Source organism: Sinohyriopsis cumingii, chromosome 4 (assembly GCF_028554795.1).
Source record: "Sinohyriopsis cumingii isolate HCF-2022 chromosome 4, ASM2855479v2, whole genome shotgun sequence".
NCBI classification, from domain to species: domain Eukaryota; kingdom Metazoa; phylum Mollusca; class Bivalvia; order Unionida; family Unionidae; genus Sinohyriopsis; species Sinohyriopsis cumingii.
The window spans coordinates 95,421,430-95,435,296 of NC_142964.1; the positions used below are offsets into that span (position 1 = coordinate 95,421,430).

Here is a 13,867-nt window from a genome sequence, read left to right on the forward strand (position 1 = left end):
AGACACATTGAGGCAGCTGATCAAGGGCAGGGCTGGGTGACAAGTGAACCAATGACCATTGGATTGTGTTTGTCTTCTACTCTGCCGACTGAGCTACCACAGCTCACTGTGAAAAGGTAACAATCCTAGGTTAAATTACCACAATCTACGTAACAGCAGCAAGTGTGGTCATCCAGTAGAAAGAAAGGGAGAGAGAGATGGAAATAGTGCTATGAAAGATGCACAATTTGTATGTGTCTAACCTTCAGATATTCCATGCAGAAATTCACTCTCATTAAAGCACATAACAGAGGCATAGAAATCTGTACTGTTGCAGGCGCCCTGCTTGAGACATTCATCAACCAAATTTTCCTGTCCTGTGCACTGCATGGTCTTGTTGAGTAGTATATCCTCATATGTTTTGCCATATGCAGAACAGCAGATGGACTTTCCTGTCATAAAGCCAAGCTCTCGGCACACAACTTTAGCACTGTTGTCATCAAAATTGTTGGCACAGATGGTCTCCCATACTTTCTTTTCCCTGTTATAGTACTGGACTGAACCATGGTTGACACTTTTTCCCACTCCAGTTCCAAGTTTCACTGTAAAAAAGATGATCATTAGCTTACTCCATATTTAACATAAGCCTTTTTATGCATTTATAAAAAAGTCTGTGAAATTTTTAGCACTTTAATGTACAGAGGTCTCCCTCTTGAAAGTGATTAATACATACATTCTAAAGGTCATCAGATTAGAAATACTGATTGTTAAAGAAGGAAAATTCAAAACAATAGAAACCACTTTGATCAAGAAAAGTTTGGGATATACAGTAAACCTAAATTATCCAAACTTATTGGGGAACAAAAGAATAATTCAGATAATAAAAGTTCAGATATTGTGATCACACACAACAATACTGCTCAAGTACCATGTGTACTTGTTTATACATCGAGTCCTAACACAAAGTGTACAGACCTAGATGTACCATTGCGAAATATGCCAGCAGATCTATGTCTATGCATTTTGTTCAGAAAAATCATTAGAAAAGAACAACACACCTTGATCTGCCAGTGCCCTGTGCAATGGCAGATCAGGGTTTATGCTGTCTACAGTTAGACTCAACTTATATGTGAGTATACGATAAGCTATAAAAGTGTACCATGATATAGAATAAGGGCAGTATATATGGGGTACATTGTAAGTAAAAATTAAACTCCCTTGACCAGAATATGATCCCTAACAATACCAATGTTATATTGTGGAATCTATTATACTATGGCAACTTGTATAAAGAGGCCACTATACTGAGGTGCTTTAAAGAGAGGGGAAACTGTAATTAAGTCTTGTCTATCATAAAAATGTTTGATAAAATTCTGACAACAGCAGACTCGAAAACTATGGCCGTATCATCATGAAGTACTACTCGAACAAGAGAAACATTCATAGAGAATTTCATTTTATTTATTTTGTGGGTAACAAATATCCACAAAAATGAAATCCACCACAAAGAGCAGTATTTGATGTTCAGGTAATCTTTAAAGCCCCCAAAATTGTATCCTTACAAAGTCATCCAAATTTACTCCCAAACAAGATTTTATCCCCAATTTTGTATCAAAGCAATTTACAGTAACAGTCATGCAATTTTTCAAATTTTCTTGAAACTCTGTTGTGACAAACGAGTCTTGCAAACTGTATCATCAGGTTTCATTTATGAAATCATGAATCTGAATGAGTTTATGTTGAAGGAGTTAGTACAAACACTGAACATGTACCTGAACTGTAACAATAGACAGCAGCATCCATTTCATGATCTGCACAAGCATGAGAGCCTGTTATTTTTTTCCATCCTTCCAATGGGCAGTCCTTCAGAGAACTCTCAGATCCATTACAGTGAAGGTTTGGCTCATAGACAGGTCCAGTTGCTTTGTCAAAGTCCTTTGTATAACTGGGAAATCCTGTGACATATCCCAGATATTTGCAGAAAACAGATGCATCATTGATATCAAAATATCTATTGCAGATAGTTCCCCATTGTCCATCCACTGCAACCTCCACACGTCCATGGTTATGATTACCACCACCTAGTCGGAAACTCAGACCTACAAAAACAATTTTACTTTAAATTAATGAAGATTGTTTAATTAGTGGCTTCTCTAAACCGATAAAAGGTGATCTGTTAAATAATGGTGCTCTGAAAAGTAAAATTAAGCTAAAAGACTAAGTTTCACCTTGTTTTCTTTCAACCTTTACATCTGGAATTGCAATTTAACAAGGCATGGTATAATAGAGGAGAACTGAATCTGGAAAATACAATATATTTACATGTAGTAAGTTATATCAGGATGGAAAGGTTATATAAAGAAATGTTGTCTTACCATGATCATAATAACAAAGTACTCCTGCATAATGTCTTGACACACAACTATCAACGTAACCAAAAGGAACTTTCTCACAACTGCCCAAATTTCTGTCCTTGGCTGTACAATTTAGACGGGATGTCCAGAAAGGAGCATTTTCACCCCGTCCTGTGCTCCATTTGTAATGTGTGTAGGCTTCACCTATAGAATCAAATGTTACAGATTAGTCTTGTTTATCTGAAATATACAACTGCACTTATTAATTAAAATTCATTATCACAAAGAATCGATAACAACACTCATTATCATCACTAGCTACATAGGCCGTAACAGTGCTAAACATAGATCTCTGACTTTTTTAGCTGCAGGTTTGACATTTGCACTGTAGTCCATGACATTATAAAATCTTGTTTCAGACAGGTTAGAGTTGTTAACTTGACACAAGACTTATAAAAATGGTACTAACAGCTCCTTTGCTTGGTGCTCAGCATTAAGAGGTTAGTGTTAGGATTGGTTGGCCTGGTGTCAGGATAATGTGACTGAGTAGGACATCATGCTACATGTCTGCATCATGATGCCCCAGTGCTAGACATCACTATAAACTGCCACATTGCAGACATCATAGTGATATGGCTGAAAATATTTTAAAGCTACATTTAAAATCCAAATCATACACTTATAGATTAACTCCCGTTTCATCCTGCTAAGTGGCTACCATTGGTTTAAAACGTCTTTTACTTGAGCAACACCTTAAAGGTTCCTTCTGTTGTGTTTATACACATGCACGAGAGATTCATTTGGGATTCAACACTTGATTATTGTCTCACCATAAAACATTTCCAAGCGAAAGTGTCTGCGTTGTGCTTCGTGAATGGGGAGTAGTAACTGTATGTGCAGCTACCACTAGAACACCAAAATTCAGTTCCTTCCTTAGCAAGGTCAATTCATGCAAATGGAAGCTAGAGAAGGTAGATTGGACCTGATAGTCTGCAAACTCTTCTATGTCCTGAATTGAGACACTACAGTCAAGGCCAGGCAGATGGAAGTCTCTCATATTTTTTTAACTGAAACATTCATTAGTGTATATGGTCCTGTGAGAGTTAAGAATACACTGATTTAATGACTCCCTTTAGCAAAGCAGCCTGTTCTTGTCATGTCTTTTATTCCTGCCTTCATAGCTGATAAGAATATTCGTCTGTGCATATTAAGTAGCATCTGAGGGTACATGCAGTGTCCTGCATCTTTGCTTTACTAGACAAATCAATCATTACTGGTTGACTAGAGGGCACGTGCAGTGTCCTGCATCTTTGCTTTCCTTGACAAATCAGTCATTACTGGTTGACTAGAGGGCACATGCAATGTCCTGCATCTTTGCTTTTCTAGACAAATCAGTCATTACTGGTTGACTAGAGGGCACATGCAGTGTCCTGCATCTTTGCTTTCCTAGACAAATCAGTCATTAATGGTTGACTAGAGGGCACATGCAGTGTCCTGCATCTTTGCTTTCCTTGACAAATCAGTCATTACTGGTTGACTAGAGGGCACATGCAGTGTCCTGCATCTTTGCTTTCCTAGACAAATCAGTCATTACTGGTTGACTAGAGGGCACATGCAGTGTCCTGCATTTTTGCTTTCCTAGACAAATCAGTCATTAATGGTTGACTAGAGGGCACATGCAGTGTCCTGCATCTTTGCTTTCCTTGACAAATCAGTCATTACTGGTTGACTAGAGGGCACATGCAGTGTCCTGCATCTTTGCTTTCCTAGACAAATCAGTCATTACTGGTTGACTAGAGGGCACATGCAGTGTCCTGCATTTTTGCTTTCCTAGACAAATCAGTCATTAATGGTTGACTAGAGGGCACATGCAGTGTCCTGCATCTTTGCTTTCCTTGACAAATCAGTCATTACTGGTTGACTAGAGGGCACATGCAGTGTCCTGCATCTTTGCTTTCCTAAACAAATCAGTCATTACTGGTTAACTAGAGGGCACAGCAGTGTCCTGCATCTTTGCTTTCCTAGACAAATCAGTCATTACTGGTTGACTAGAGGGCACATTCAGTGTCCTGCATCTTTGCTTTCCTAGACAAATCAGTCATTACTGGTTGACTAGTGACTGCAAGGTTTTCTCACAAAAGAACCAGGTTATGAATTAGAATGACTGAAAAATGAAGTCTTTGTTCATTGTTATCACTCTATTGAACTGATGTCAACAACTATTCCAATCTGAACTTGCTGACTATGCAAAACAACTGACAAACTGACTACTCATCCTGTATACTGTGGTTCTGACTTTACATTCTGACATTCACTGATTGATTGATTATGACCTTAAGCCATCATTAAAGTTCCCTATTGGTCAAATGAACTTAGGAGTTGCCATGCTTTTTAACTAAGACTTCCATATGTGTCCATCTTTACCAGAAGCTTAACTACAAATCTACCAAAATTGGTACCCAATGAAAAAAGGGAATTTGCAGAATCCACAAAATCCACCAAAACTCCAGGTACCCAATGAATAAAAAGAAAAATAGCAGAATAAACAAAATCCACCAAAATTGGAGTGAATCTGCAGCACATTCTTCACTTCTGTTGAGCACTGAAATTAATTTTTTTCCATAAATTGACTGCATCATTTTATGAAACAATATTAAACATGATTTTTACAGGAGAGGGAGAATGTCCTTTCCAAAAGTATTTTTGAAATTTAGACATAAACTAAGACAATAAGTCACTATATGTGTGTGTGTGTGTGTTTATACTCCAAAACTGAAGTGATTTAAATACCTCTGCTGAAACCCATTTCCTTGCATATAACAGTGGCATCCACATCATCCCAATTGTCTGCACAAATTCTACCAGTTATGTTCAGGAATTTTACTTCAACAGCTCCTGTGGAATTGTTTGGTCCACTCAATGTCAAAGTGTATGCTGAAAAATGATAAATATAACTTTTTTTTAAACAGTCATCTTTAGAATGTGTACAATACAATCTATGGGGTACAATAAGAAAATTACCCAATAGGGCGAGGATAATAATTTAGTCAGAATGGCATAATGAAAAATGGTGAAAAATCATCTTTCATCTCTGTCTTCAATTCTTATAGGCATTATCTGTCGTGGTCAGTATCCTTTTTATCATCATAGCTGATTTTCCTTCCTCTGCACCTCACCACAAAAAAAATCAAAGTATACTCCAATGGATTTATTTAACAACCCTAGTGATGAAGAAATTACACTGTGCAGAATATAGATGATATAGATGTATATACAACTCTCTCTTGACAACTAGTGAACAATGGGTTCCAAAAACAGACTGCAACATAAGGGTGAAAGTTACTCAGAGACCTCTGAAAATTCAAGAAAGAGATAGACATCAATAGTGAAAAGGGAGGGTGGTGGGCAAGTTCAATAAATGAATACTTCTTGTATAATTGTGCTGGGAATAGTTATCAATAAATAGCATTTTTTTTCATTAGCTTTCCATATAAATTACCTTTATTTTCAAAATAACCAATTTCTGAAAGATTGTTAAAAGCATTATTCCAAGTGGTTTCAATACACATATGTGTACCAGTGAAAACATTGTGTATTACATCACTGCTTTTGTGGATGTGAAAATGGGTACCCTATAGCTATGGCTGACTCAGAACAAAACAAAATTCTTATTCTTTGAAGAATGACAGTTTATTTCAAGTAACAACAACATCGAAACTTGATTTGTTTATTGTTCTTTTAGTAAAAGTGTTCCATTGCTCAACTGAAATGAATTGACCCAACACACAACCATGACTGCTAGTTCTTAAGTCAAAGTCAGCACTTAATTAGGTTCTCACAGAAATCCTCACGGGCATTGCTGTGATGGTCGGTTTTTACTTTTAGATACAAGATGGCACACAGCATTGATGATGATTACAAGGAAAGGAATTAAAAGAAAACTGAAAGAAAATTTTCACTTGAGAAGACTTATTTAAGTGGTATTTATTTCTTAAAGTGTTGCCACCAGCAGGCATTACTCACATTTCCAATGATTAACATTTCATCATGTATAGTTATTTATAGTGTACTGAACTTTTGTCTTAAAAGAAAATTTAACACAATAGAAGACTTTTTATCAAAAGTTGTGAAATTCATGATGTTGATTCAAATTTCTAGGCATCAGCTGCATTTTTTAAAATAATTAAACAAACCACAAACAATTAAACAACTGATTGTGATTTTATTCAAGTTTAGTAAATAGAGGTCTACTTTGGGGGTACTTTTTGGGAGAAAAATTGAACCTACAGCTGCCCCTGCATTATAAGTGGGTTCATGAGTTGTCCAGGTGTACTAAAATGTTGGAGAGTTATATCCCAGAACATGAACAAAGCATGATCACACATCTATTTTCACTTCTCCTCAACAAATGTTCAAGAAAATGACTCACATGTAGGTAATTCCCCATTATAGCAGACAACAGATGCATAGTCCATCATACATGACTGTCCATAAGGTGGGCCATGATGACAGTCCACCAGCTTCTTCTCACTTCCTGTACACTGCATATTGTCCATGAAGCCCATTGTTGTTGTATAGCCATAGGGTGCACAGCAGAGGGGCAGACCTTTTTCAAAGTGTAGCTGTCCACATGTCACCACTGGAAACAATATGCAATGATTATATATATGTATCAATGTCTCATATAATCTACACAATACGTCACATATATTAACACATATACACACAAAGTCAACCTATTTGGTATTATGCTAGAAACTATAATTTGTTCCACACAGCATGGTGAATTTGATCCTATCTGTAAGCCTAACTCAGTGTCATTAAATCTAGCTAAAAGTGCCCAATTGGTTTTAAATTCTTCAATAAAAGTGAAATGAATTATATACTGTTACCCAAATTTAATGACACTGACCTGAAAATTTACTGAGCTACAGATAGGATAAATTCTGCAATGCTGTGTGGAACAAACTATGACAGAAAACACTGTTCCAGACACACAGACTATACACATCACAACTATAAACATGAAAAATCCAAACTTTCTCAAGATCTACCACAAAGACCACAACAACTAGAAATGTGTTATATCAGACCTGCATTTTTCAAACTGTATCAAACACACCCAGACAGCATCCAATTGAATCAAACATTGTAAACAAATGAAAATTCTCGCACTTAACAATCTGAGTGGTTCAATCATTAGTCCAAATGCTATTCCACAAGATTTCCATCATTTGCACTAGCAACAGAAATACTTGCCATATTTCCATGAAAGAAAATATTAATTTCCAAGAATATCAGGAATTTGAAATCTTCTCCATCACTACATACTTAGTCAGAACTGTACAGAAGTCTGTACCCAGTATTGTAATGAATCGTACTGCTGCCTACCATAGAATGTTTTCCAAATTAGAACTGATGAAAGTTAAAATTTATTTTCGTATAAATGATATGAATTATGTATTGCTATTTCCATATGACACCCATTGATTAAATGTGATAATACAGTAATAATATCAAATGGTTTTATATTTCTATTTTCTCATGCATAGAACTTGTTTACTTAGGGTTGACAGATCGCCCCATTGCCCTCATTAACAGTCATGTAAATGCACAGTACTGTAATCTAAACAACAACAGCACATGGCTAGAGATGCTCGCTGCACAATACTTCAACACCTAACAATTGTAACATTTTTCTTGATTTTGTTTCCCCTTTTCTAAGAGCGACATAAATAGCTAGATTCTACTTAGATAATTATTCAGATTTTCAAAAGAGTATAAAACCTGATGACCTTTATATGGAGTGAGAGCAATGATAGTACGTGATGAATAATATTTTTTTGAAATATGTTAACAAAATTGCAAAAATGCAGGGTTATTTTAGTTTAATTGGAAAAAATTGGGTGAGAAAAATAATCAATGTTGATATTTGTAGTAAGACATTAAAGGAGATCTACATTATTTGTCTCCCCACTCATTACAGCCAAGTGGGGAGGCAAAGAATGTAACCCTTTGATTGGGATTTCCTTGTTTTTTTTAAGTGTAAACCCCAACATAGATTTCCTTATTCATACACAGTGGTACTAATTCTAACTGCATTTAGAGCTATATTTTGAAGTAAATGGTCATCATACGATGGATTATGACAATGTCATAGTGGATGTTACTGTCAAATTCTATTGCCTTTACAAATAACAGTGACATCACTAATAAAATCCTACAATCTTAAACTATAAGAATGTTTTCCAAAGTTTAGCAAATCTAAGAAAATCTCATTGAGAAAGTATGGAAAAGGTAATTGTCATGGATACAATTTAGATCAGGCATAACAAAGATGCAAATTTCCTTGCTGTCTATCATTCCTCCATACCAAGTTCTGACATCATAACAACCAGATACCACATTACATTTCCAATGTGTTGGAATTACTAATTAAAACTGATTTGTCAAAAGGAACTAAATGAAATCAGTACTAAATACAGATTTAGAGGGACTGGGGTGGTGGGGGTGGGTCAGTCAACTGTATATGCAACAAAACTAATGCACCTTTACTTAAAGAATGAAGTTGGGCCATTTTATGCAAAATGAACCACCCCTATTTAATTTAAAACTCATCAAAATAAATCCTGGATCCATACAAGAATTCATTGAACAAAACAAAAGGAGAAAAGATGAAATAGAATGCATGTATGACATGTGGTTTGATAACTTACTGGCATCTTTTAGGTCCCACTGATGATTACAAACAGCTCCCCAGTTACCATTCATATTCACCTGCACAGCACCATGGGATAGGTTGTCCCCATTGGTTAAACGAACTGGAAGAAGAAGAACAGGTCTTAAATATTTGCATATCTAACTTGACTTGCTAAGGTTAGACTTTAATTCAGGGTTGCTTGTTAAGGAAAAATCCACTCAATCCAACCCCATAAATATTATCCAAGGATTCTCTACAACACTAAAGAATACACAATTTTAATGTACTGTGTCATTGAAACAATGACATTCATATGCCCATATCTGAAGAATGAGCTGGGACAAAATGTATGTCAAAAAAATATAAATCATAGAATCTTTTTCAACCAACTACTACAATAAATCCAAACTGTTGGAAACTGCTCTGAATACTCCATCACATGGATGGAGTCAATAGACAGAAATAAAAACTGCTAATATGATTCACACCTCATGATCTAGCAGTTCCAAAAGTGAGCTGTGAGCTTGTTAAAAGCAGTGATAAAGGAAAAACAATCTTTCATGTTGATTCAGTTAGCAGAATTAATGAATGAACCACTTTGGTAACCAATGGTAACCATCAGCATTACATCAAACTGACATGTCAATGTGGGCTTCTTTCCTGTTACTACTGGAGAGCATACAAAGGAAGACTAAGCACAGTCATGTACATTAATTTCTATTCTCACTAACTTATGCATTGTAAACTGTTTAATAGACTGTACTTGCTGCATGCACTGATGCATGACTATGACAATAAAGATGTTAATGTTTCTGACAATAATCACGAACATTTATCATTTTCATCTGAAGAAATATTATCCAGACAGAGAGAAGAGTAAATTATTTTTTGTGACTGAATATTTGGGTAATGATGGTATCCAAATTTTAAGAAGTACAAGACTATACTTATTTACATTTCAGTACCGCAAAATAAAATCTCTTTCTTATAAAATTGTATCTACAAACATTTTTCAATTTATCAATGCCCAGAATAGTGATAAGGCTGAGGAATAAAAGACATTGTTATCAAAACAGATAATTCTTTGTACCTACCTGAATCATAACAGATTACTGCAGCATCGTCACAATTGGAATATCCAGGGTTCCAACTACCTGTACATTCCAAAATAGATTTCTCATGCCCACTGCAGTCAATGTAGTTAATCCAAACAGTACCAGTCTTCCGCTCACTGTTGGCATCATATGCAATACCATCAATAAAACCCTGTTGTCGACAGAAAACACCTGCATCCACATCTCTCCAGCTATTGTTGCAGACTCTACCCCACTCACCATCAAACATCATCTGCACCACTCCTCTTGTCTGACTTCCAACAATGCGGAACTGTACTCCTTCTGCAGGAAGAATTATAAAATTGTGCTGTAATATTACTATTTGCAACTGGTCACCTATTTTAGTGTCAAATGTGAATCTTAAAAACTCAACAGAATCTATGATAGCTTTCCCTCTTTCAAAATTACCAACAAAGTGTTTGAAAACAAGGTTTTGTAAATGACATTAATGGCATTATATATAGTGAAACATAAGCATCAGTCAACTGAAATTACCCTGAAATTATTTTGGGTCACAATTTTTCTTTAATTTCAACAATTCTGCAAACTGAAATGCCAGACAGTTAAAACCGTTAAGAAACCCTCAGTCCCAAAAGTCAGTATTTATTCAATTGAACTCTAAATATTGAAAGTTTAAATCACATTATAGCAAGCCAATCATCCTTTAATAGCCCAAAGTCATACAGCATGTAATAAAATACAACAGTGAAACATGCATGTACATCTGTCTGTATGTATGTATGTGTATGTGTGTGTGTGTGTGTGTGTGTGCGTGCATGTGCATATGTATGTATGTATATATGTATGTATGTATGTATGTATGTATGTATGTATGTATTTATTTATGTATATATGTATGTATGTATGTATGCATGTATGTATGTATGTATATGTGTATGTATGTATGTATGTATGTATGCACAAAAACAATCCTGTTGTATAGCAGCAAGTGTTATGTATTAAACAAAGTAAAGGTAAAACAATTTAGGAAGAAAAATCCTTCTGAATAATAATAAACATATACTACTTAAAATAAAATAATTTACTGTTAAGATAATCGTAAATTCTTTTAAATAACTACAAAGATAAAATCCACAAAAAAAAACATAAAAAACTTTAAAATGTGTCAAAACGCAATGAAATCCTAATTATTACAGATAAATGAATTTATTCTGAGAGCTGACAGGCTATTAATATTTTGTTAAAACATGTAAGCAATTATTTATTTGTGAGAGGACACTTACATCTCATTCTTAGGTGAAAACAGTTAAATCTAATAAAGCAAAAACACCTCAAAACAGAAAAAATGGATGCCCTAGTGAAAGTCACATTAATCTAATTTCTTGCCCTTTGCATCAAAAAATCATCATATTAAAATATTATAGTGGTAAGTAATTTATTGGCATACAGTGAAATTGAAACTGATACTTCCTTCATGTAAACAAAAAGAATTGCGAAGAATTTTTTACGAAAAATTATGCTCAAGGAATTAGCGAATCTCATGCTGTATTTTTTAAGACTGATTTTGCATTAATGCCTCCCTCTGTCTCTATCTCTCTCTCTCCAATAAACAATGTTTATCCTAACTATGCTTTATGTCAATGAGAAAATAACATAAGTCTGTCTCTAAAGTTTTCTCCTTCTCCAAATAAAAATGGTTTTTCACAAAAAAAGAGAATTTCTAACAAAAAGAATAATAAATTTCTTTAAAGGTAGCCAAGACCCTTTAGCACACCACAAAATTTCTTGACAAATTCATTCATTTTATTTTCTCTAAAATGATCAATATAAGATTTGTTGTTCTAACAAGATGAATATTCTTCAGCAGTGTATGTTCACTTTAATGATGACATATCTCCCCAAACTTTCCTATGATCTACACAAGCAGTTAGTGACATAGTAAAAACAGCAGTCTTTGCAACATTTCTTTATGAGGAGTCATGCTGTCCAACGAATAGGGAAAAGCTTTTTTTCAAACGTTTTTTGTAAGATTGACATGAGGTAAGATATTAATTCTCCCATTTTATTGAAACTAAATAGGTGAAACCCAAAAAGATAATTTTTTCAAAAAAAGTAATAAAGAATCATTTAGACCACAAAGTTGCTGCTTAAAAAAGTTACTTGTTTACTTGAACAATTCCGTGTTACACAATGGAGCATACTGATCGCTCTTACAGAAATACCAGATTGCAGTAAAATATTTCCTTTTGGCATCAAGAACATCAAGCATGTTCAACAGAAAGAATTAAGCAAAAACACTCAATTCAGCAATGAGTAAAGTACAGCTCTACCATTTAATAAATCACACCATATTTACAGTCCAAAGATTTCATACAAAGAGAGAATATTTATGATGAAAACACCTTTAAGCTCAACAGAGCTTGAGATATGATTTTAATGAATCTTTACTCTCTAAATTATAACAAATTTGTCAAATTTCAATAAGATATTCTGTGAACACTACAACACAAGAACCAGACTAAGTCCTAGACATGAAGAGGTTTAGCATGTCTTTAAGAATGTGTCCAGTGGCTAAGTGACCAAGCATCAGGATGCACTTGATTATATGCTTCTGTTTGACAAGTGTTCTTACACTAATTAAGTACTATTGTTTTAAACATGTATGGAACACCCAGAACTTGTCCTGTTTGGATAGTTTTCATTGATGGAATGTGCAATAATAAAAAAACTGACTGTGCAGATGACACATACTGACAACTTTGAACTAATGCCTCAAATTATAGTTTTGCATACTTTGTACAATTTAACAAAAATTCTTTAAATGGTGCTATGAGTGAAGTTATTGCAAATATGCAAATATGGTTATGTGTAATAAATTACTACTATCATTTAAATTCTGAAGCACTAACCTTTGTCTCTGTAACAGAGAACTCCTGCAGTAGGTCTAGTATAGATGCCTTGGATAGGGTACTGGCAGCCCTGGTCTCCACTAAAATCCTTGTATGGACAGTCTCGTAAGTTCCGCTCTGACCCAATGCATGAGAAATTTCCTACTGCATATGGGGTGTGCAGTCTGGTAGAGCCATTAAAGGCCACTCCTCCCTCATACCCCATCTGAAGCGATTAATATTGGTAACTAAGTAATAAACACCTTTTTTCACATATGGTAAGCAATACTGTAAATTCACTATTTTTTTTAGGGTACCCATTTTTATAGATTTTTTTGTTGCAAACCACAAGTTTTAAAAAGTGATGAAATTATCTTCCTGTAAAAACAACAGGACTCCTTTCCCAATCCATACATTTAACTCCAAACAAAATATGTAATCTTTTTACAAAACCATAACAAAACACTCTAGAACGGACTGATGCTCTACTGTACAAAAAGAAGTTCCAAGTCATTTCAAAACCGCTTCTTCTTAACTGCTGAGTGTCGAAACCATCTCTGATACTCCTGAGTGATAAGATTTTCAAATAAGCCACTGTCATGGCTATACTGGATTTAGGATGAACCAGACACCATCAGAAGACTTTTTGGGTGACAGCCCATGACCATTCACTTAAGAGAATTTTACTGACAAGACATTCAATAAGTTCATTCTGACAACCATATTTGAAATCAGATTGACATTAATTTCATTCATGACCAACTAGATATCACCATTAATCTACCTATGTAAATATGACCTTCCATTTTAAAAATGTAGCAATAACAAGATTTTCAAGATGGCTGCCATGGTGGACACACTGAATGTCAG

At 34.9% G+C, this 13,867-nt stretch overlaps 1 protein-coding gene across 1 annotated transcript in view; it reads right to left on the bottom strand.

Annotated features, from left to right (window-relative positions):
- Nucleotides 1-13,867, bottom strand: part of LOC149801711 (uncharacterized) — a 140,451-nt gene that overhangs the window by 33,644 nt on the left and 92,940 nt on the right. The window contains exons 19-26 of the mRNA XM_089955991.1: nucleotides 13,019-13,223; nucleotides 10,128-10,430; nucleotides 9,050-9,154; nucleotides 6,763-6,972; nucleotides 5,124-5,267; nucleotides 2,355-2,537; nucleotides 1,752-2,078; nucleotides 243-581 (exon numbers count right to left, since the gene is read on the bottom strand). Of these exons, the coding sequence (XP_089812117.1) occupies nucleotides 243-581; nucleotides 1,752-2,078; nucleotides 2,355-2,537; nucleotides 5,124-5,267; nucleotides 6,763-6,972; nucleotides 9,050-9,154; nucleotides 10,128-10,430; nucleotides 13,019-13,223 (1,816 nt within the window). The remainder of the gene's footprint in view (nucleotides 1-242; nucleotides 582-1,751; nucleotides 2,079-2,354; nucleotides 2,538-5,123; nucleotides 5,268-6,762; nucleotides 6,973-9,049; nucleotides 9,155-10,127; nucleotides 10,431-13,018; nucleotides 13,224-13,867) is intronic.